The following is a 25,123-nucleotide window of genomic DNA, read 5'->3' as shown; positions in this document are numbered from 1 at the left end:
GGAGAGCATCCACGCTCTGTTTGTAAATGGAACAATTTTTTCAGATATTGCTGGCTATTGATTTGGCTTTGGATTGCAAAGATACACAAGGAGATTTGTGGACCAGAATATGCAGGGATGAGTACATGGCCTATGCTGTTCAGGAGTGCTATTACAGTATCGAGAAGATCTTATACTCTCTGAATGATGGAGAAGGAAGACTTTGGTGTGGCTTTTTATACCTGGCAAACAAGAATTTACCTAGTTTCTCTTGTTGCATATAGTTTGTTTGATGTGTTCTTGTTCTACAGTGGTGATCATTCATGTTTTCCTTGATGGTAGGGTTGAAAGAATATATCGAGAAATCAACAATAGCATAATGGAGGGTTCACTTGTCATAACCTTATCACTGAAGAAACTTCCAGTTGTGTTATCAAGATTTACAGCTTTGACTGGACTTTTGGTAACATTCTACCTTATTCTATTGTTCATGTTGAGATTGTTAAGTAGTCCACTTGGTAACTGACCTCACCTACCTGTGTATATCATATCTGTTTACCTTCTTCTTTTTGATCAAGTAAACGTATTTTCATTCATAAACATGGTCAAAAGTCTGGCCGTATGCAAGGGGTATACGAAAAAGGTAGAGAATCTGCAAAAAAAAGAAGAAGAGATGATTCTCTACAAACTCCACTCAATCTTCTATACAATTGGGAACTCCAAGGGTGCTCCAAAAGAAAATAAGTGATCAGAGGCTACTACTCAATTGAGAAAAACTCGACTCTTCTCCCTCAAAAGCTCTCCTATTTCTCTCTCCACACCCCCACATTAACGTGAGTTGAACCACATTCCATGTCCTGCATCTTTTCCTCCATCTCCCATTTCTCCATTCGGAACTCTTTCATAGTTCTTGGCATTGCCCATGAGGTACTAAACGACCTAAACATATCCCACTAAATCATCGTAAGACCACATTGAAGAAGAACATGATCCATGTCCTCGCCTGCCTCCTTGTACATATAACACCTGCTGATGCAAGCAACCTTCCGCTTTCTAAGATTTTCCGCCGTCAAGATCAACCTTTTAGTAGCTAGCCAAGTTAAAAACATGCTACAATCATTGTATCTTGTGTTCATCATTACTTGCTTATCTTACAATCTGATTATAGATCTTAGCAATGCAAATACATATATTTTGATCATTTATGCAAGCAACCTTCCACTTTCTAAGATTTTCCGCCGTCAAGATTAACCTTTTAGCAGCTAGCCAAGTAAAAAACATGGTGCAATAATTGAATCTTGTGTTCATCTCAGTGGATAGACAATTTGGATCTTCTTGTTGTAGGGATATATATCACCTAATATTTTCTAGTTCATTCTTTTCTTTAAGAAAGTTATAGCAGACTTCTGTTCAGTGTTTAGGAATTAGCCAATGCTGGTTTAAGTAACTGCATGCGGGTTTTCCTTATAGTGGTTTTGTCATACCAAATATGTTGCAAGTTGCAACTCAAAATGTAAGTGCCTGTGGCTTGGCTCGGGGGTGCTAATGAGCTGAGATTTGGGTAGCTTGGCTTGGCCTGGCTCAACTGCTCTTGGTTCAAGCTTTTCCAGATTAAACAAATACTTTCATAGCTTGAGCTCAACTCAAGTCAATGTGACAAGCAAGAGGCTTTAGCTTGTGCTCAAAGTCGGTCGAAATAGCACACATAAAATTGACAATGACAATTGTCAATACCTTAAAACTGAATGTGAGTCTCTATACTCAATTTCTTAAAAACTTGACCATGTATAAATAGTCACAAGTAAAGGATATAACACAAATCAAAATGTAATGAGAATTTTATATCAATAAATAATAAGCAACCAAGACTTTCCCGGTTCATAAAAAACGGTGAGGAAAGCCAACAATCAAAATTACACCAGTTCATCAAAAAGAGGAGGAGCCGAGGAGGAGTTTTCTTAAAAATTGATATACCTATTAAACTTGTTGACTTTTCCAATATATCATTCTGAAGCAATGCTTGTTCATATAATTTTTCTCACCACTGGCAATTTCACAATATTTGTCAAAAATGTGGTTTCACATGTATCACAATGAATAATAAACTGCTCATATTTGTACTTGCTCTATTAGTAATCGTGCTGAATTAAAAGGGGGCAACCAAGTTGGCTCAGAGGGAAGAGGGAGTTATTTCAAGGAGGAGGAGGAATCGAGAATTATTTTAAAAATTGTCAGACCTATAAAACTTGTTGACTTCTCCAATATATCATTCTGAAGCAATATTTGTTCGTATAATTATTCTCACCACTGGCATTTCTACTACATTTGTCAAAAGTGAATAATAAGTAGTTCATGTTTGTACTCTCTCTCTTAGTAATCTTGCTGAACCAAAAGTGGGCTACCAAATTGTGTTGGAGGGAAAATATTTTAGGCGATGTGGCATTCAATGAAATCCCATGTCTGGATCATAAATGAGAGGAGGACAAAATGAATGAAAAATGTTGAAATCAACTAAATCTTATGGCAGCACATCTAGCAGATTTCCATGTCATAGGCTTCCCTAACAGTTATTTTTTGTGTTTCACTGACTGCATCACACAGGTAATCTATGTTTAACACCTGCTTTGTGTTATAAATCTGGCTATCATTTATTTGCTAAGTTTGATTCTTTCCATATTATGTTGTTCGTCTCTTAGATTGTTTTTGATAAAGTATGGGTTAGGCTGCTCACTCTTAGGATTTTACATTTTTAGTCTTGGTTCTTATTTTAAATACATCTTGTGCTTTAATGATATTATGTCACTTATGTTTGCTGTTGTATTTCCAAATTCTTTTTACCATTGCAGATTCGCAATGAAACTCCTGAACTTTCAAAGGGTGCTGCCAAAGCTATGTATGATCTGTATGATGTTGTTACTCATGATCTGCTGTCATCTGATTTAAGGTGAATCCTTTGCATGAATATTTTGCTCAAACTTCAACTGGTTCTCTGTTTGTGATGTTTTGAGAGTTAAATATGTTCTTTATCTGGGCAGGGAGCAGCTCGATACTTGGAATATATTAGCAAGGGCAAGGAATGAAGGACGACTCTTTTCTAGGGTGGAGTGGCCTAGAGATCCTGAAATTGTATGAATCTAGTACTTTTGGTTGAATTTTTCATTTATGTATCCTGCTATTTTACAGCATCTCTCTTACCCCCTTTTTCCCCCTTTGCTAGTCTCCTTCGTTGATATACTAAGCTGTTTAATCTCTTGTGCATCTTACAGAAAGAACAGGTGAAAAGGCTGCATTTACTTCTTACTGTGAAGGATTCGGCTGCTAACATTCCTAAGAATCTCGAAGCAAGAAGAAGATTGGAGTTCTTTACAAATTCTTTGTTTATGGACATGCCACCAGCAAAGCCAGTTAGTGAGATGATGCCATTCTGGTATTTTGATGCTGTCACCTTTTTTTTGGTTAAATTTTTGACATGAGAACAAAATTCGGATATTTCCTAATATGGTTATATTGGAAACAGTGTCTTCACCCCTTACTATAGTGAGACAGTTCTATATAGTTCCTCTGATCTGCGAGAAGAAAATGAAGATGGCATATCTACCCTTTTCTATCTTCAGAAAATATTTCCAGGTATCTTTTTCATTTGGTCAGTTACTATACTTATCTCTTGTACATAGCTGTTGAGACTTTCTTCTTGGTAGATCTGTTGCATCTTGGCTTTAACCATCAGTAAGGAAAATGGAAAATTTTCAATTTCATCCTCTTTGTATTCCTATTTTTACATTAGAGAAGTTCAGTAAAGTGAGCTTTTAGAGAGAGCACACTTTTAATATTTAATTATATTCTCAACACGCCCCCTCACGTGCGGGCCTGATTTTTTTTTCATGGGCCAAGCACGTGGAAATTCTTTTTTTAATTTTTGGGTGGCGGTGAGATTCGATCTCAGGACCTCTGCCTGCTCTGATACCATGTTGAAGTGTGTGACCATATCATCTAAAAGCTTAAGCTGTTAGAGAGAGCACACTTTTAATATTTAATTATATTCTCAACACGCCCCCTCACGTGCGGGCCTGATTTTTTTTTCATGGGCCAAGCACGTGGAAATTCTTTTTTTAATTTTTGGGTGGCGGTGAGATTCGATCTCAGGACCTCTGCCTGCTCTGATACCATGTTGAAGTGTGTGACCATATCATCTAAAAGCTTAAGCTGTTAGAGAGAGCACACTTTTAATATTTATATATATTCTCAACACGTTAAATTAGGTCTTAGGCCTAACTCACACCCCAAAAGCTAGCTCAAGGGGAGGAGGATTGCCCAAGCCTTATAAGGAGTCCACCCATCTCATTAACCACCAATGTGGGACTTTTGTCATTCTTTAACACTTTTAATTGACCATGCTTGTTTGAATCAACAATTTAGATTAACTGTGTTGGTGCTTAATATGTCACATGGATCCTTCATCTCGTTGAAGTACTTGTGTCAGATGGGTGTGGTTATTTTGTGCATATTCATTAAAATACACTAAGAGTTCACTGAAATCGACACGTACCTCATCTGTGTACTTGTACACACCTGTATCTAGTATGCACCCATTATGAGTCCATGTAATACAGGCTCCATACAAGTGGTCACGTTAATTTTCATGTTTGGTTGCTTGTTTCTGTAAAACGGAAGAGAAGAATGTAAGATTGAACTAAATGCCTAATGTATTGGTTATAAGTTTATTTTCGGCGGAGTTGCATTGCATAATTTCTAAAAATAAGTTGTATTTACAAAAATACCCTCCATAAGTGTAAAGGATGGGAAAAGTGATGTATAAAAAGGGTTTGTGGGGCAATTTTGGTCATTTGAACTTTTTTTTTAAATCCTGGGATAAGTTATCCAATGATTATTATTCCACCCAGAGGCAGGGAGGGATAACTTATCCCTGTACTACTTATTAGTCTTGGAATAAGTTATCCCAAACTTTGTAACCAAACAAGGAATTAAAGTGTACTAAAAATCTATCCCAGGATTTTCTCCCTTGATCCGTCATACAAAATGTATACTGAATCTTAAAAAATGTAATACTTTATTATTTCAAATTGGGATCACTTTTGAAGTATTCTCCAGTATTTTTAAAAGCGAAAAGACAAAAAAGCTAGAAGGTCTATCGGGCTCAATTAAAAAGTGAGGTGAAGCACATGCTTTTTTGAAGTGAAGCGCACTGGTTACCAAATTAAAAAATTATCATACATATATGGATTTAGTACTTGTGAAATCAAATTTCAATTGAAATTACTAATTCAACATCCAGTAGACAATAATGATGATACTGGTCGTTATTAATGTATATTGGACATTCATGATATTTTTTTTTTATTTAAACCTATGTTGCTGGGACTCGGGTGCGGATCTATAGGTTGGATCATTCATGATCTAAATTTGAAATTTCGGGGTACAGATCTAGGTTAGGATACAGGTGCGGGGATTCACCTAAAAAAAATACAAAAAATTAACTATAGAGTTATATGTCTAAATTATGAAACATTATACAAGGTATTTTGAGGAGAAAATAAAGGAAAAAAATTGATATGGAAATTTCTATATACATGCTATTACATTTTCTTTAATTTCACCTTAGTTTTTGACTTTTTGTTTTTATTACAGAAATCACTGTATCTGTCCTGAATTTTCTGTGTATTTTGGTCGAAGTATCTGAAATCGGTTAACCAAATTCGGTATGGATCACACACCCACACCCATATCGTGTCTACACGGTGCGGCACTGAAAGTGAAGAGTTTGAGTTATTAAGCCAAGTTAGTAATGCTTCTTCACTTGGTTAGCTGCTAAAAGGATGATTTTGACGGTGGAGAATCTGAGGACACGAAAGATTGTTTGCGTTAATTGGTGCTTCCTAGGCAAGGAGGCAGGTGAGAGGATGTGGGGCTGATTTTGATGGTGGAGATACTGAGGAAATGAAAGGTTGTCTGCGTTAGTTGGTGCTTTCTCTGAAAGGAGGCAATTGAGGATGTGGATCAAATTCTGTTACATTGCAACTTAGCTACGAGGATATGGTGGGAGATCTTTAGTTGGTTTGGCATTCATGGCCTCATGGGAGATGTCTGGATCCTTGATGGGTCTATGCTTTGTTGGAAGGTTAGTGGTCTGGTATTAGGCAAAGAAGGCAAAAGGTTTTGGTATGTTACTCCTCCCACGTTAATGTGGGTTATTTGGAAAGAGAAGTAGGAGGGTTTTTGAAGGAACGGAGATGAGCTTTGCTTATCTGAGGGGTAACCTCCACTCCCTTATTTTCTTTTGGTGCACCCATGTAGTTCCTTTTTGTATAAAGGACAGGGTTTTGTAGGTTTTCCTTTTTGGGTATATCTTTTGTATATGGCCATCTCGGCCTTGTAATGAAATACTTTACTTTATCAAAAAGAAAAGTTATCAGCATAAACATAATTAAACAGTATAATAACAAGGTCATTGAAATATGGGGGATGATGTTAGAGAAAAAACAAGGACTTAAAGTGAAAGATCTAGGAATTTTCAACAAAGCTCTACTTGAAAATGATTTAGGAGATATGGAATGACGGAGCAATCACCATTATGGAGATGATTATAGCGGAAAAGTACGACACAAAAGTTGGGGAATGAAGGACAAGTAATGTCACACTTCCGCTTGGGTTTGGTTCATGGAGAAACATCATGAAAGTTTTTGAAGATTTTAGCGGCTAAAAAATCTTTCTGGATAGGTGATGATAGTAGGATTAGTTTGTTGGGGCCATCAATAGGGTTGGGAAGGTGTAATGTGGCATACTTTTTGCAATATATATTGAGTTTCGAGCCAGATAGAGATGACAATGCAACATATCCGAAAGATACAAGGTTTATAAGCAGAGCATGTCACACATTTTGCAACATTCCTGAGGATAGGGCTATAAGGAGAGACAAGATGTTCTCTAGTAAAGCTTTTTTTTAAATAAAAAGACTCTTAGGGTGCCTATTAAGTGTGTTCTTTGGTATGGCTAGTATCTAGGAAGCCCAGCCGATAACCTGAGGCAGAGGAGGATTACACTTGTTGGCTGATGTTTTATGTGCCAGATGTTCTGGAGAATATGTAAATCACCTCATATTGCATTGTCATGAGCAATGACTTTGTGGTGGAAGGTTTTGAGTTGGGTGAAGTATAGTGGTTGCTTCCAAGTAAATTAAAGGGAATGTTGTAGAAGTTGAATTATTAGAAAAAGGAAGAGAAGCTCAAGGGCATGGGATGTTGCTCCTCTAACCCTTACATCGGATATTTGGAATGGAGGAATAGAGAGAATTTGAAGGTGTTAAGAATGCCAATGTAATCTTGAGGAGTACTCTCATGTTTTTAGTGCACCCGCGAGGTTCTTACTTGTATAGACATGGTTGACTGTTGTAGAGAACCATATTTTGGTGTAGATTTTCTAGTTTTTAGTATACTACTTGTACACGTGTTTGTTTTCTCATGTCATCAACCAAACTATTTACTTTATCAAAAAATAACGAGGTCATTGAAGGATAACATGAAGCACAATTTTTTATTTTTCATTTCCAATTAACCACAAAGAAGAGTTAAATTGCGGCATTCAGTTTCTTATTTGATTACATAGTAATTGACTTAGACAGTGCAAGGGATGAGTATAGTGAAAGTGAAGCACCAACTCAAATGTAGTAAAAGAGAATGAGGTCTGAATACTAGAGGAAAAGGAAAGAGTCATTTGTTTGAAAGGAAAAAAGGAAGAAGTGGAAGAAACCATTAGTAGAAGACACCATCAGTCATGTGGCTTCTACTTGGAAAGTGGAATTGCAGAGCTTTTGAATAGAGGGAAAAAGACTTCGTATATTTTCATAATAGCATCCTGTTCTTATTTAAATATTTGGTATAATGTTTGTTTACCGTTTACGGGAGTATTGTAAATTTTTATCTTGTTGCTCACCTAATTGGATAAGATAATGCCTTTATGATCAATTGCTGCCCTATATATTTGTCTTTCCTAACCGTTGTATTGTCTTAATCTTTGTCACCGCGTATGACCCATATTAGATGAGTGGGAGAATTTTTTGGAGCGGATTGGTCGAGATGATAGTGGTGATAATGACATTCAGGAAGGCTCCAGTGACGCCTTGGACCTTCGATTTTGGGCATCTTACCGCGGCCAAACTCTAGCTAGGACAGGTTCGATTGTCTCATGGTAATTATGTTTCTATATTTGGTGGTCTAGTATCTTCTATTTATTTAACAATACTTGTTTTATTTTAATGTGGTTTTGTATATAGTGCGTGGCATGATGTATTACAGAAGGGCATTAATGCTACAAAGTTACTTGGAAAGGAGATCTCTAGGAGGTTGGTAACATTTAGTATTTGTTATATCAAACGGAAAGCCTGAATTTACTGATGTAGTTTTTTTCCTTTTGTATTTTGTAAGGAGTGGATGGTCATTCTCACACAAACTCTCTCACAAGTCAAGGATTTGAATTATCACGAGAAGCACGGGCTCAAGCTGATTTGAAGTTTACTTATGTAATTTCATGCCAAATTTATGGGCAGCAAAAACAGCGAAAAGCTCCAGAGGCTACGGATATTGGTCTTCTATTGCGAAGGTCTGAATTAATATTTTGTTTCTTTTATGCACCATTACATTGATGACATTTTTATCAGTCACGGTTTTTTGTTCTTATATAATATTGCAAGATATCGTCAACTAACTCGACATTGAGGCGTAGTAATTGTTGTGGACTCTAGATTATTTTCTTTTGGCATATTGCAAGGGAGTACCTAATACCTTGCTATGATTTCAAGTTTGAGTCTTCTGGTATTTTCCCATGTTTCCTTGTCCTAAATATCGGAGGTCTTTCTTTCCTTGTTTTTGCATGTGAATACCCTTAACCGTTAATCATGTGCATGGTAGTTGAGCAAAACTGTTATGATTCTTTTTCCATGTCTCTTTGCCTCTTATGTGCTTTGTTGCGAGAATGTTATAAATAGTAGTTCATTTGATGGTGCAAATCGTGATTGTTTTTGTCCACATTTATTATTTTGAGGATGCCTTAATTTACGTATCTTATGTTGTATGCAAGGAATGAAGCACTTCGTGTTGCTTTCATACATGTCGAGGAGATCGCAGGGGATGATGGGAAAGTTTCAAAGGAATTCTATTCGAAGCTTGTTAAAGCTGATGCACATGGGAAAGATCAGGTATGGTTTATTTTTGTATAACTTTATTGAAGTGTGTGACCATATGCCTTCTCAAATACCATGTTGAAGTGTGTGACCATCTACCTTCTATGATACCATGTTGAAGTGTGTGGCCATCTGCCTTCTCTAATACCATGTTGAAGTGTGGGGACTGTGTCCATCTCATCTGAAAGCTTACGCTGTTAGAGAGAGCACACTTTTATTATTTTATTGTATTCTCAATAAGCAACACCAAGCTTTGTTAATGAATTATGGTATGTTATGGTGTCTTTGATCCTTAACTGGGTCCTCAAATGCTTCAAGTACTACTCGCCTACATTTCATGCTGGCATATCTGGTGTTGGTTGGGCCTTGGTGCTATATATGCCCCTATATTAGCTGGGTTTATAAACAGAGTTGATTTTTTTATCGACAGTTGAGTGATCCTATTCAGACGGATTACAAGGAAATTTCGTTCTAGATTTGATTTGACTGAAGAGAAGTAGAGGATACAAATGATGCAAATTGATGCTGTCAGGAAAATGAATCTTAGACCTACCTCAACCCATAAAAACTTAACTCATGATTGAGCATTTGCCAAGACCATATTAGGACTTAACAACCCGTACCCTCAACTGATATGAGAAACTCCAACACCCTCCAATGCACTCAAGAGTAGACATCTGAAGTGCAAACAACATTCCATTGGAGCATTAGGTGAACTAAGAATTGAGAAGAATCTGGCTTGAATATGTTTATACTACAACATACCCAGTGTAGTCCCACAATGTGAGGTCTGGGCATGGTAGAGTGTATGCATACCTTGCTACCTCAGAGATGAGGTAAGAAGTTGTTTCCGATAGACCCTCAGCTCAAGAAGACTCTAATATGTTTATACGTTAAGAAGAATGGACACTATATCTAACACTTTGTAAAGCTAACTCATGATATGAGAGATTCCCAAGACCATATGATGACACAACAACTCAATTCCTCAACTAAAACAACTTGAAACAGAAGAGATAATTAGTGAAGAGCTACAGCAGTTGAGGCATCTTGTATGTGCAGTGATTTTTTTTATTTTTTGTTGATAACCGAGAAATCCGTCTGTGACCCGCCCTTCGGACCAATCACAGCCTTCTAAACTCGGTGGATAATGGGCCCGCCCCTCTACCCTTCTCCACTTAAATACCGGGCTTCGCTTTGCATGGTGTGGGGCTTGAACCTGCGACCTAAGCCACAAATCCTCCACCTTTTGCCACTTGATCTAGGCCTTGGGGGCGGATTTTCACGTTTACCCATTTTGTCCATATTTGTATGAGCTTAAATATTTTGAAGTGCATATTTACCCATTTAAGAAAATATGAGTGATCCATTTAATTTAATATGGGCTAAATGGATTCATTTCACTTATGTGGGCTGAAATTACCAATTTCACCCCTTCTTTGGCCTGATAATCCGATGTTTTCTAAATACTGATAAGCCATGCTGATTTGGGAATTGGGACTGGGCAAACACTTATTCTGGATATAGGATGTATTGGCAATAATCGTATTTGATGAACCACTTGGATGGAATTGGCTTTCTGTCGTTCATTTCTAAAAGATTGTTTACATGCAGGAAATATATTCAGTTAAGCTTCCTGGAGATCCAAAACTTGGAGAAGGAAAACCAGAAAATCAGAACCATTCTATTATATTTACCCGTGGGGAAGCGGTTCAAACCATTGATATGAATCAGGTAAGTAATTTTCCTTCTTAGTGCTTGTCTTATTAGGTAAATGTTGTTTTTTGTCCAGAATGTATATGATTAGCTTGCTCATCCCGAGTGCAATCAGGAATTCTTCATGCTTTTTCAATAAAAAGTGCATTTCTCTTCAATTATTGCTTTCACGACATCTTTGTCTTCGAATATAATGCAAGTTTGGTATTTTTTATTTGGCGGTAAATTTGTATATTTTTGTAGTTCTAGTCTTGTCTTGCCAGCAGAGACTCATTTTGGATGATATCTTTCCTGGTTTATTCAAAGTCTACTTAATTCTGTAAAATTTTTACTTCCTTTTCTCCTGGGATCTATTGTCGTGACGTTTAACTGTGAAGTGTAAATATAAATAAATAGAGGTTAAAAAAAATAAGTAGAGTTTCTTTTTCATTTCCTTTTCTTCTCAGCATAAATTTATTTGTCTCTCTCTAATGCAGGATAACTACCTTGAGGAAGCAATGAAAGTCAGAAATCTTCTGGAAGAATTCCATGGTAAACATGGGCTCCGACCACCCACTATTCTTGGTGTTAGGGAGCATGTTTTTACTGGAAGGTGAGTTTCTGTTGAATCTGGGATGAACTATCCTTCCTCCGATAATATTGTTAATCTACTTTATACTCATTTCAACTGTGCAGTGTCTCTTCGCTCGCTTGGTTTATGTCCAACCAGGAAACCAGTTTTGTCACCTTGGGCCAACGTGTTTTAGCAAAGCCTCTCAAGTTAGTATCTTTTGACCTAGTTTGATCTTGTTGTCTAAAATGGGATTACTTTAATAGAAATTCTCTCAGTAGCGTCAAACATGTTTATTGTTGGTTGATACAGAATTGGTTTTGATCATTTCTAGTTTTTTCGTCTTTTCCTCGCATTTCATTATCTAATATCAATTCAGATTACCTTGAGTTGTTCATACATGGTGAGATGGTACTAATTTACAAATATAAATAGAAAGCTTTTGGAAATAGTGGCACCCATTGCTTCTCTACTTTTATGTTTTTCTTTCAGATTTTATATGTATCTGTCTTATTAAGAGCATTCTCACGTTTCTCAGCCTCTGGGCTAAGATCAAGTATAGTATATGTTTCTTTGATGTTAGTCTACCTAGACTACAATTTTGGGTCCTAACAGATTCCTTGAAACTGTTTTTTTTTGTACCAGTTACCAATGTAGTAAGCTGACGTGGCTAATTTTAGGATCATAAATTTTTGTTTTTGTAGAAGTAGTTTTGCATCTTGGCTGCCACCCCTGCCCCAACTTTTATTTCTTTTTTCCCCATTAAGGCTAGTAGTATCTCTTGTCTGTTGGGGTATGTGGCACACTGGCACTAGAGAAACTCCATCGTATTTTAAAACATAAAGAGCATTTCATATTTCGTTTTTAGAAATCTGGGCATTCCCTTCAGGGAACCCGGCACATTAGATGTTTGAATTGATTTTATCCTTGTTTCAATGTTGGCAGCAGAAAACCAGCCTTTCCCACACTCTTTTCGGTCTCTTTGGTTTTTGCTCTTTCTTTATCAAAATCTGCAATGAAATAGTGACAGTTCATTGGCTACCTATCACAATCATATGTGCGTGGATGGGGTTGGTACATGGGAATTCAGGGACTAAACCTTGTTTCTGTGAAGTCATTCTTTTTATCTCCTCCTTATATACACATTTTCTTGATAAATAAACACACACATACAATATGTATATATCATTGTGGCCTCTGTGATTTTTAATTTTTTTTGGGAGTTTGGTGGCTGTAGGATTGGCACGGTTTACCTTTTGCTATCCTTTCTCTTCAAATACGAAGAAGTGTTTGGGCATCTTTTCTTTCTCTCTTCCTTCTCCATTTAAAAAAAAATTATGTATGTGAAATAAAATTGGAAAAAGACCAAAACTCATGTACCAGTTGTGCAGCTGTTGCAAGGTGAAACGCATGCACTGGTTTTACAATTATTTGAACTGCCTAAATACATTAAGAAGCATGTGGCAAGAATCTCTGGTCTGTTCCCATTTCCTGTGTACGCCATTCTCTTATTAGTAATAAACTGTTTTGTGTAAATAATTATCAAAATATAAATTTATTGTCTATAGGAAACAATCTCTCTACCTCACAAAGGTAGGGGTAAGGTCTGCGTACATCCTACATCCCACACCCCGAAACCCCACTTGTGGGACTACACTGGGTATGTTGTTGTATAAAGTATAAACTTATTGCTAAAAGTCAATCACTCTGCTCTCCGTGAGTTACCTTCTCTTAAATAGAATTGCTTAGGTGAAAAAATTGGTCGGAAAAGTTTTTCATTTTAAAAGTGGCTTGCAGGGTTCGCATGCACTATGGACATCCTGATATCTTTGATCGGATCTTTCATATCACACGGGGTGGCATTAGTAAAGCATCACGTGTTATCAACATAAGTGAAGACATCTATGCCGGTAACTTTGAGAGACTTGGTGTACTCATAGTAGCTCCTATTTTCCATCTTTCTCCTAATTGCTTCCTCGCTAGTTCCCATTGTTTGGTGTATCTATAATCTGGACCACACATAGTGATCGACTGATATTCTTCAGATCATGAAAACAAATAGAGCTACTTCACATGATAGTTCCTATTGTTATTTGGATAGAGGATGACTTTCCTTGATGTTCAGCCAATAGTCTCTTCGAATGGCAGTTTTTTTCTTTAAGCTGACAGTTCTACTTCTATGCCTTCAACTTTTATGGTGTTTTTTTTTTCTTTTTTCTGAAGTATATGATTTTCTAGCTTTGTATCTGTGGTTTCCACCGTTCTTTGCAGGTTTTAATTCCACTTTAAGGCAGGGTAATATTACCCACCATGAGTATATTCAGGTTGGTTTAGTTGCACTTGCTTGCATTGGATTAGATTTCTTTTTACTATCCTGAAGGCTGTGTTGATGAATCTAGGTTGGAAAGGGCAGAGATGTTGGTTTAAATCAAATAGCTTTATTTGAAGGCAAGGTAGCTGGTGGAAACGGAGAGCAGGTTCTGAGCAGGGATGTGTACAGAATTGGCCAACTTTTTGATTTCTTTAGGATGCTCTCGTTCTTCTTCACCACAGTTGGTTATTATGTTTGTACAATGGTATCATCTCTCTTGTTCCTTCTTCTATTATTCCCTGTTTCTGAAATTACTTGATCTGTCCTTCTTTTGATGTCTCAGATTCTGTCCTGTTCCCAGAAGTGCCAATTTTCAGATTAATATAAATATTCCCCCCCCTGCACTGTAACATCTAAATGCATAAGCCATCACCTCACTTCTGGTCATGCTAGTCTAAACTAATTTTTTTGTTTTCTCTATCAACAACATACTTAGGGCCTGTTTGGCATTGCTGTTGGGAGGCCAAAAGTACTTTTTTTTAAGAAAAAAACTCTTTTTGAAAAATCAAGTGTTTGGCAAACCCTCAAGCAGAAGCAGTTTTTCTGCTGTTGGGAAGAAGCTAAAAAATTCTGCTTCTTAAAAAAGCAGAAGCAGAAAATTGTTTTTTTTGAGGACTAAAATATCCCTTACATATTTACCAATATATCTCTTATTAATTAATTAACATATTTCATAAGTTTTGTTAAGGTTCATTCAAGAATTTTTATTTTTATTTTTATATGATAAACTTTTTATTTTATTTATGTTTATATATTATTTTACGTATTATTAGAAATAGGTAATAATAATATTTAAATTTATTTTGCTTGATATTTTTAATTATATTTAACGCATTGTGTTAACATTATATTAATATTTTATTTATTTATTTATGTATAATATTTATTAATAATTTGAATATGTACATATTAATTTGATTAAAATAAAAATTTAATAAAAGTTATGTATTAGATATTTAAAATAGTTTCTCTCTACAAAATAATATTAAAAGCACATTGATACTTGCCCTTTTTCGTAATTTGACTCTCAAAAGCACTTTTTTTTAAAAGATAGCCAAACACAAATTGCTTATCAAAAGAACTTTTCAAATGAATTTGCCAAACACAAATTACTTTTTTTGAAAAGCACTTTTTAGAAAAGCTATTTTAAAAAAAGCACTTCTAGATATAAGCAGTTTTTAGCAGCAATGCCAAACAGACTGTTAGCCTTGGTGTAATCTCACAAGTGGGGTCTGAGGAGGTTAGCATGTGCACCGGCCTTGCCCCCCTACCCTGGTAGGTAGAGAGGCTGCTCAAACCTTTGCTGCCAAAGTTATATGGCTGACTGGGAGAAGGAAGGTTCACGTTATGACTGCCCCATGGGTTGTTCATTTGGAACTGTTTCCGATTGACTCAAGGAAAAATTGTCACAACCCAAAATTCCATTAGACCATGAGAGTATCCACCATCCCCGTAGGTGAACCTCGTTCCTTTATTAACCATATAAAAAAATGTTGAAGTAATATGAAATAAACTAGAGCCGTCAATATGGGCTAGGCCTGTTGGGCCGGCCTGGCCTAACCCGGGATTTAATAGGGCTGGGCTAAAAATTTTAGAGCCCATTTAAAAAAAGCGTTTTTTAGCCCGGCCTGAATAAGTCTGTTGATTTGTGGGGCTTGAGAAATATAGGTAGGGCCGGCCCGTGGGCTAATACAAATTAATTAAAAAATATAATATAATATTAAAATTTAAAATTAAAGAGATCCAAACTCAAAATCTATTTAAAGTTTTTTAGGAAATCACTAAGTATAGAAGTTGCATCCACCATGAAAATGTCCAAACACTTGTTGCTACTCGAAACTGGTTACATGGTTTTTCTCAAACTGGTAATATATTTTTGTGTACATTTAAATATTATAATTCTCAATTTAGTTATTTTTTAATATTTAACTAATTGAAACCACATATAAATTGCATATGAAAATGAAGATGTTAAGACAACCTTCCCACAAGTTGATTCAGATATGCTTGATGAAGATGATAATGAAGTGTTAGATACGTCATAGGTTTCATGAAGTGTTAGATACGCCATAAGTTTCATGATTTTTAAGGAGTTTATTTTTTACATTTTTATGGTTGGAATATTGTCATATTTTTTGTGTTTTATTGTGATCATTGCAAAACAGTTAGGTTAATATTTCTATTTAGATATTTATACTTTTACTTGAAAAAAACTTAATAAATATTATAAAGATAATTTTATTTGTGGATTTGATTAACAAGTAGTAACATTAACACCATGTAATATTGTTTTGTCGATATTTATGATAATATTTTTAAATTATAATTTGTAATTTAATTTAATAATTATAAAAAAATATATAACTTTTAACAAAAGTGGGCTGGCCCGGCAAGCCTGTAGCCCACGTACTTGTGGGTTGGGCCGACCGTTTTCTGGCCCACACCAAAAATGAGCTAGCCTGGCCTGGCCCGTAAAATGTCAAAGCTTGTATGTGTTAACCCGGATGGGGTGGGCTAGCCCATATTGACAGCTCTAAAATAAACAATTAACTTTTATAGGTGCGGAACAAAAGAGTTAAAACCTAAATCAACCCCCAAGACTTGGTATTGGTACAAGAGCATCTATGAATACTACTCAAGCCTGAAAAATCAAAAACAACCGTCTAAAAGGAAATAAGACGAGAAAATATAAAGAGTCACTATCTAGTATCTGGTTTTTTTTTAACCGAGAAATCCGTCTGTGACCCGCCCTTTGGATCAATCACAGCCTTCTAAACTCGATGGATAATGGGCCCGCCCCTCTACCCTTCTCCACTTAAATACCGGGCTTTGCTTTGCATGGTGTGGGGCTTGAACCTGCAACCTAAGCCACAAATCCTCCACCTTTTGCCACTCAAGCTAGGCCTTGGGGGCAATGCTGCTAAAGAGTAAGCAGCTCACCTTCAACTCAAACAACCTTGAACGCAAGTACTCTCAAGTATTGCGAGTACATGGATTAGTTTGTGCATACTAAAAGGTGTAGCAACTAGCAAGTGTTGAGTGAGTACATGAAACACGTGTATTCAATAAGTTTTGATTACTAAACCTTCCTAGAAGCGATAACGAGATACAATCTTAAGAATTCCTTTTTCCACAAATATAAATTACCATAAAATAAATTATTACACAAAAAGTTTATAGAATCAAGGTCAACATAATTAAGCAATTAAAGCATATATTGTCTGCAACCAGATACACCACGGATGATATCATAGTATGCCTTAGATGTATCAAGTCAAATCAATATAACAGTCATCTCAACACCAAATCAATATGAAATGCAATGCATTGACCAAAAATCGTTATACACCTGCCTTTTCCGTCAAATAGTCGGGATCCATGGGAAACTCATTAGGTCCATATACTCGTTGGAACCATTATCCATCGGCATGACAACAATATGAATTTCACAATTAATACAATGGGTAATATCATTCAATAATTATCATGCAATAATAAGAATGCTACGAATATGTATGAACAAATATAAATAACATGAGTTCATCAATTGAACCTATAACCAAGTATAATCAAGTTTACGAAATTCACAAGTATCAACAATTCAATCAAACCACAAGTCATGGAATACTATTAACCTATATTCTGTTTGATGTAAATTTTTCCATATCATAGAACTGATAGAAGTACTCGCATAACTGCTCGTTATCTAATTTATGTGGGACCCCCCGTATTACCCATTGCCCTTGAATTAATTTAATACATCAAAACTAACACTTGAAAGTATCAGGAAATCTCTAGTTGCCTCAAATTGAAGCCCAAACGTCTACAAACTAGGGTAGAGCAACAGACATATAAAACTGGTGCTATTGTGACCCTTCATAATGGTTCTGAACGGTCAAAATCTGTTCAAATATAGATTCCCCATAAGAATATGAATCCAATGACACTCATATTGCTATATTTATTTTCGGTTCGAAAATTGAGTCAAAAGTTACATTTGCGGTCAAAGGTTTGAGTGAAAAAGTGAACTTTGCTCAACAAGGCAGAGTTCCCTAACCACGACCACCAAAAGATTCTCCTTGATGGGAGGATTTAGAACACTTATAATCGTGTAATAAACTCAATGAAAAGTTTAGGATCATTACCTTGATACTTTGGATCAAAAATTCCAATATTTCTCTTCCTTTTTCTTCTCTTTTGCTCCTTTCCTTTTCTTTATCAGTGTTTCTTCTGTTTTTATTTTTGTTTGCTGCGTTTTGCTTCTGTTTAGCAGACCAGCACGTTGATTTCTTTTTCTGTATTATTAAATTGGGCATTTGCCTTTTCTCTTTTCTTTTTTATTTACTTCTATTTCATTATCAAATGACCCTTAAATTATTGGTTACTACATTCCCTCACATAACATAACGTTCTTCTGGAACGTGGCCAAAACTTTTTGAAATGTCAAAACATAAACAGTTTACTATGCACGTCCCACTTGTACTCCCAAAATGAATTATCTTCTCCAAAACCCAGCTGATCACCTTGGGATTCATGTCACCCATCCCTGCAAATCAATAATCACATATAAAAGCTACAGGAGGGTTAAAATGGGGAAAACTAGTAAAATTCATCAAGTGACTAGGGAGGGTCGTTATAAAACATTACAGCTTTCTTTTCCAATCAGTAACTTCATTTAATATTTGTTTTAGATGTCAGTCTAATGAACTATTGTCACTTTTTTCTATAAAAGATGGCGCAACGTCAGGTCATAATATGATTAGAGCTGTCAATATGGGCTGGCCCACCCCATCCGAGCTAACCCATACATGCTTTGACATTTTACGGGTCAGGCCGGGCTAGCCCATTTTTGGTGTGGGCCAGAAAACGATCGGCCCAGCCCACAAGTACGTGGGCTACAGGCTTGCCGGGCCAGCCCTACTTTTTTAAATTATATATTTTTATATTATTAAATAAATTATAAATTATAATTTAAAAATATTATCATAAATATCGACAAAACAATATTACACGGTGTTAATGTTACTACTTGTTAATCAAATCCACAAATAAAATTATCTTTATAATATTTATTAAGGTTTTTCAAATAAAAATATAAATATCTAAATATAAATATTAACATAATTGTTTTGTCACATTAAAACACAAAAAATGTGAAAATATTCCAACCATAAAAAAGTTAAAATAAACTCCTTAAAAAAATCATGAAACTTATGGCGTATCTAACACATCATGAAATCTATGACGTATCCAACACTTCATGATCATCTTCATCAAGCATATTTGAATCAGCTTGTGGCAAGGTTGTCTTAACATCTTTATTTTCATCTGCAATTTATATGCGGTTTCAATTAGTTAAATATTAAATAGATTTTGAGTTTGGACTCTCTTTAATTTTAAATTTTAATATTATATTATATTATATTTTTAAAATTATTTTTATTTGGCCCACGGGCCGGCCCTACCTATATTTGTCAAGCCCCACAAATCAGCAGGCTTATTCAGGTCAGGCTAAAAAGTCCTTTTCTTAAATGGGCTCCAAAAATCTTAGCCCAGCCCTATTAAATCTCGAGTTATGCTAGGCCGGCCCAACGGGCCTAGCCCATATTGACGGCTCTAAATATGATATTTGAAACAAAATTAGTACTACTTAAGTGCTCTGTTTCATTCTAACATCTTCACACATTCCAACAATTGCTTTAGGCACATTTCTCTTCTGAACTCCTATAAATGATCAGTCTAAACTATATAGTCCTACCCTCCAGGCTAGTTTTATATTTATGTATCTTTTTCCTGTTTGTCGACTGGCTTTTTCTCATAATATTTCTTCTTTATTGCAGATGACAGTCCTAACAGTGTATATTTTCTTATATGGAAGAGCATATCTGGTAAAATGTTTCTAACATGTCTCTTTTTCTATTATTGTAATAGTCTCTATTGTTTGCAACTGTTGTATGTGTGTGGAGTGATGTACATGCACTTTCTTGCGATGTCAAACTAGATTAATCTTGCCTCTTGTTGCACTGTCCACTGATGCTTCTAACTTGATCTGTTGGGTCTATTAACATAAATAATGGTAAGGCCCATTTAAAGAAAGTAGATGAACTTACCAACTACTTATCACAAAAAAAGCAAGAAAAGTGCAACGTTGATCTTCAGCTTTTCTTCTTTATATTTTGAAGGATAAAAATCTTCACAAACATTGTTTGGTTTGGGATGTTGAGACATTTATCTTTCTCTGGCGTCGCTGTCTGACACAGTTAAATATATTTCTAGGAGCTCATAAACCTTACAAAGATATCATTGAGAAAAAAGGATGGATAAAACTGCAGTATTCAATTGTATTCTATGGAAGGATGAGGAACTTTATACACATGTTTAGCTTTTAAACCATAACTGCAGCATTGTTAAGTTTCATAGTTCATCCAATTGTACCACATGTTTTGATCCTTCAAATGAGATGAGATGGTATTTGTCTACAGTTATTAGACGGTTGCTGACAGTTCTTGATTGGTTCTGCCTGCCATTATATAAGTCTCATCAGTTCTCTTATTTCAAGCAGGCTTTCTCTGGACTTGATGAAGGAATATCGAGGAGAGCTAGATTTTTGGGTAACACTGCACTAAATGCCGCTTTGAATGCTCAATTTTTTGTTCAGATAGGAATTTTCACTGCAGTTCCCATGATAATGGGTTTCATTCTTGAACTTGGTTTGCTAAAGGTATGCATTGTATCTCATGTTATCATATAGATAATAATGGATTTTGTCATTTTGTGTTTGCTTAAATTGGTGTTTCTAGTTATGTTGCTTTGCATTCACATGCACTAATTTGCAGGCCGTCTTCAGCTTTATTACGATGCAGCTTCAATTTTGTTCCGTCTTCTTTACTTTTTCACTTGGGACCAGGACTCACTATTTTGGGCGCACTATCCTCCACGGTGGTGCAAAGGTATGTGGATCACATAAATTTCACTCTGAAGGAACTTATAATAGGCACCAGAATAACCCATCATGTTACTTATAAAACAGTACCGGGCAACTGGACGAGGTTTCGTTGTTCGTCACATCAAGTTTGCGGAGAACTATAGGCTTTATTCCAGAAGTCATTTTGTTAAAGCGTGAGTCCTAGATCCATTAATTTGATTTGTGGATTTTCTTCTGTTCCTAGAACTGTCATTGATACTATGTAATCCACAGGTTGGAAGTGGCTTTACTTCTTATAGTATACTTGGCTTATGGTTACACGAATGGAAGCACCACTTCTTTTATCTTACTAACTCTCAGCAGTTGGTTCCTTGTCATTTCATGGCTATTTGCCCCTTACATCTTCAATCCCTCTGGATTTGAGTGGCAAAAGTATGTTATTTCTCGTATTCACTGTTCTTTATGGAAATTTCTTTTGTATGATTGGCATTGCTCTCCACTGCATGCATTTTACACAAGCACCAGTTTTACTGTACCATGTAATTTTCAAACTGCTTTCTGCCAAAAGAGCAGAGTTGAGAACGTTGATGAGATTTGGTACCATTATAGTTATACTCCCTTCCTACCATTTTGATTGACCCATTTAACTCTTTTCACATTTTGGTGAAGAAATTCTTAAATGATGTATTAAATTTGAGTTTGGTAAAGAGATGGTAAATCAAAATAAGATTAGTCACATCATATATTCAAAATAAGATAAAGTAGTTACATCATCTAGTATTGTAATTTGATTTTTTAGGATTGTTAAAAGTTTCACTTAAGGGAATAGTTCATTTCTAGGATGGAGTATAATAGCAAGTAATCAAAGAAAATGGGATGAGGCAGTTGTGACCAATATGTAATTACACTAATTATCCTTTTAAATCATAGTTGTCATCATTTTTTCCTTATTCTTTTGTTCACATGTCATCCTCCGACTGTGATTTGTGATGCTGTTAGAGCTGCTGATAATTCCGTGATTCTCTCAATACTTGTCATGATTTTACAGGACCGTTGAGGACTTTGATGATTGGACCAACTGGCTTATGTACAAGGGTGGAGTAGGTGTCAAGGGAGACGACAGCTGGGAGTCCTGGTGGGATGAAGAACAGGTCGACTTATGTATCCTTTTAGTTGTAAATTTTGTGACATAAATTATACCTTCATGAGCTCTCTTTTCCTTGTCAATTGCATTCTGGCCAGTACTGTATCACCCACTTGTCTCCTCTTTTTGATGCAAACAGTTGGGACATTTTTAAATTGTGATATTCCTTTCCGTCGCCTTTTCTGTACTCCCTCTGCCTAAAAATAAAATATGAGGAAGTTTTAGGCTACCAGATCATTCCTATGAGAAGAAAAAAGGATCTTCTCTAAAAGGATCTCCCTCTCCCCTCCAAAAGAAACTGAAAATGAAACGAAAAGTAAAAAAGGAAGTTCTGGAAATTGCTCTTTCTAACACCAAGTTTTTTATATTGCAGATTCATATCCAGACTTTGAGAGGACGGATACTAGAGACAATATTGAGTCTCAGATTTTTTCTCTTCCAGTACGGCATTGTTTATAAACTTCAGTTGACGGGAACGGACACTTCCCTTGCGGTATGTTTTCGCATTAGTTGCATACTAAGACAAACATTTAGTTCTCTGTGGAATGAGCCAAATGGGCGTAAATGGTTGTTTTTTATGTGCGTACATGGTTGTTTTTCATGTTAATAAATTGAGTGGATAGCCTTGGAATAAAAAACACATACATAGTGTACAATTTTTCTAATGCAAAACTTATGCTACTATGAACTTGTACATTTTCTCAGTGTTACAGATCTAAAGCTTGTGTGTGTGTTCTTGGGCATGCAATTAAAGCTTCCTGGATTACTTATGCTGATGCTTCTCTCTCTTTTTTCATCTTTGGGGCATAGAAAAAAAATTATTGGGTTATATGACTATTGGATTTGTATATAATGGGAGCTACTCTTGTTGGAATTTTCTTCTAAATTTAATTTTCTCTTCATCTATTACGTACATTTCACGAAAGATAGTGAAGACTAGAATATATTCGACTAATTCTTTATTCAGTTTGCAGATAGATAGGGAATCATTTAAACAGATTTTGCTTTAACAGATTTAATAAATAATTAGGAGTTTGATATCAGTGAAAGAAGACGTAAGAACTGTCCAGTGAAACTTTGTCTGCAAAAATGTTTTCAGCAGGGATACTGCTTTTGATTGATATATGATGCGAGAAAACTTTAATACAGAATAATCCAGCATCCCCTCTGGTTTTGCAAATTTTTGAATTTTTAATAATGTTCTCAGATTTAGTGATGTTATGGTGTGTTACTTTATGTTTTGATGTTGAGTGCTACTGTATATTTCTGTGTTGTTTTGATTATGTTCTCTTCTGAAGACAAACTAACCGAAACTCTTTGTACAACTAGATATATGGCTTTTCTTGGATTGTACTGGTGGGAGTTGTTATGATTTTCAAGGTATTCATCTGTCTGTGATGTTATTGACTTACTTTATTGAGTCTTATGTAGCTGCAATGCCCCAAACTTTTCAATAATCTGTGAAACTATCAAATTGCAGATCTTTACTTTCAGCCCTAAAAAATCCACCAACTTCCAGCTCATGCTGCGATTTATTCAAGGAGTTACAGCTTTGGGACTTGTTGCAGCTCTTTGCCTTGTTGTGGCTCTTACCGAACTGTCTGTTGCTGATTTGCTTGCTAGTGTCCTCGCCTTTATTGCAACTGGTTGGGCTGTCCTTTGCGTAAGTTAGCTAGCTCCTGGGCTGCTTTCCCACATCTTTTTGTTGCTTCTACTTCCTGACAACTGTTTGCACAATTTACTGCATAGGGGATTCCTTGTTATCTTTATTTTTGCTTCTGTATGATATTAAAAATTATCTTCTTTAGTTACTGTTGGCATGTTGGAATAGTTTGTGTCAAATTTGTTATAGCATGGTTGAACTCATTTATGCAATTGCAAATTCTTACTATCATCCTGTTGGAATGTATAACCAAGTCTCTCATGATAGTCTTTTTAAGTGTTTCCCCAGCGTATATATTTGCATATGTATGTCATGGAGGTATTTATTTCAGTTTTTGGCAGTTGCACCACTTGTGAGTTCATACTGCAGTCTTTGCACGACCTGGATCCCCCCTCACTCACTGTTTTATCTAAGTGTTGAGATCTTTCTATTTGCTAAAACATTTATATCCTAGCGAGGAAGTAACTAAAGATAAGTTTTATGTGACTGTTTTGTAGGATAATACATGAATATGTTTTATATTTACAGATCTGTTTTGTTCTTAAAGTTGCACATTGTAATTTTCCTTGCAGCTGGCAATCACATGGAAGAGGGTTGTGTGGAGTTTGGGTCTGTGGGAATCTGTGAAGGAATTTGCTAGAATGTATGATGCTGGGATGGGTATCATTATTTTTGCTCCAGTGGCAATATTATCGTGGTTCCCATTTGTCTCTACCTTCCAGTCGCGGATACTCTTTAACCAAGCATTCAGTCGTGGTCTGGAGATCTCTCTCATTCTTGCTGGGAACAAAGCAAATGTTGAACCCTCGACATTTTAGTTCTTATAAAAAGGCCTATAGCCATGTAGAATTTGTATAGTTTGCAAATTGGTAGATTGTATCATATGCCTGTTGTCTAATTATTTCATAGTTAGGGTACTCTGAGATTGCAAGTACATTAACTATTGTAGACATCATTTTGGCATCTCAAGTTCTCGATGTGACATTTTGACTATTTAGCCCTATAAAGTGGTATACATGAAGATGGGGTGACCAAATTTATTTTGGTTGTATTTAGGATCATGGCAATTTTGCTCCTATATATTTTTGTATCTGTCGTTTCTTCACAGCTGTAATGATAGTTAATATTGCATTTTTGTCACACTGCCGATTCAGGAAAGGTGAATTAATTTTGTAATCCCTTACTAATTGTATTTTAGCTTTATGGCTTTCTACAAGAAATCTTTGATTTTTCACAAGATTTGAAAAAAGTGTTTCTTCTATTCAAATTGTAGGTGGTTATAAAAACTGCGTCCTTTAGAACTTGTGAGAATCAACATCATCTCTAGTTTGTTGTTTTTCTTTTTTAATTTCCTATCCTGTGTTTGGAACCCCTATTAAATTTGGATAGTGCATTGGCCCATTCGGAAATGGCGATTCGAATTTTCTCAATCTCTAGTGTTATTGTTACACATTCCAATTTTTCTAGTCAAATTATTACAGAAAAGCTTTACGTAATATGATTATTGTTAAACATTCCAATTTTTCTAGTCAAATCATATATTATATAAAAAAGAGAATCTTAGGTCCGCCTATGTGGCGTC

General features: G+C 35.7%; 1 protein-coding gene across 1 annotated transcript in view; it reads left to right on the top strand.

The window, feature by feature from the left end:
• Nucleotides 1–24,717, top strand: part of LOC102578447 (callose synthase 10) — a 56,874-nt gene extending 32,157 nt beyond the window's left edge. Inside the window, exons 26-51 of the mRNA XM_006351393.2 lie at nucleotides 45–205; nucleotides 322–442; nucleotides 2,826–2,923; nucleotides 3,015–3,105; nucleotides 3,246–3,406; nucleotides 3,497–3,606; nucleotides 8,034–8,165; nucleotides 8,267–8,335; nucleotides 8,418–8,592; nucleotides 9,070–9,187; nucleotides 10,787–10,906; nucleotides 11,365–11,480; nucleotides 11,564–11,647; nucleotides 13,236–13,348; nucleotides 13,710–13,762; nucleotides 13,838–14,014; nucleotides 19,650–19,697; nucleotides 20,372–20,530; nucleotides 20,646–20,759; nucleotides 20,840–20,928; nucleotides 21,008–21,166; nucleotides 21,783–21,885; nucleotides 22,252–22,371; nucleotides 23,208–23,258; nucleotides 23,359–23,541; nucleotides 24,114–24,717. Coding sequence (XP_006351455.1) covers nucleotides 45–205; nucleotides 322–442; nucleotides 2,826–2,923; nucleotides 3,015–3,105; nucleotides 3,246–3,406; nucleotides 3,497–3,606; nucleotides 8,034–8,165; nucleotides 8,267–8,335; nucleotides 8,418–8,592; nucleotides 9,070–9,187; nucleotides 10,787–10,906; nucleotides 11,365–11,480; nucleotides 11,564–11,647; nucleotides 13,236–13,348; nucleotides 13,710–13,762; nucleotides 13,838–14,014; nucleotides 19,650–19,697; nucleotides 20,372–20,530; nucleotides 20,646–20,759; nucleotides 20,840–20,928; nucleotides 21,008–21,166; nucleotides 21,783–21,885; nucleotides 22,252–22,371; nucleotides 23,208–23,258; nucleotides 23,359–23,541; nucleotides 24,114–24,359 — 3,171 coding nt within the window. The 3' untranslated portion in view covers nucleotides 24,360–24,717. The remainder of the gene's footprint in view (nucleotides 1–44; nucleotides 206–321; nucleotides 443–2,825; nucleotides 2,924–3,014; nucleotides 3,106–3,245; nucleotides 3,407–3,496; nucleotides 3,607–8,033; nucleotides 8,166–8,266; nucleotides 8,336–8,417; nucleotides 8,593–9,069; nucleotides 9,188–10,786; nucleotides 10,907–11,364; nucleotides 11,481–11,563; nucleotides 11,648–13,235; nucleotides 13,349–13,709; nucleotides 13,763–13,837; nucleotides 14,015–19,649; nucleotides 19,698–20,371; nucleotides 20,531–20,645; nucleotides 20,760–20,839; nucleotides 20,929–21,007; nucleotides 21,167–21,782; nucleotides 21,886–22,251; nucleotides 22,372–23,207; nucleotides 23,259–23,358; nucleotides 23,542–24,113) is intronic.
• Nucleotides 24,718–25,123: the final 406 nt, after the last annotated feature.

This window comes from Solanum tuberosum, unplaced genomic scaffold (assembly GCF_000226075.1).
Source record: "Solanum tuberosum cultivar DM 1-3 516 R44 unplaced genomic scaffold, SolTub_3.0 scf00127, whole genome shotgun sequence".
NCBI classification, from domain to species: domain Eukaryota; kingdom Viridiplantae; phylum Streptophyta; class Magnoliopsida; order Solanales; family Solanaceae; genus Solanum; species Solanum tuberosum.
The sequence above is the reverse complement of the archived record's forward strand: the minus strand, read 5'-3'. Positions and strand labels throughout refer to the sequence as shown.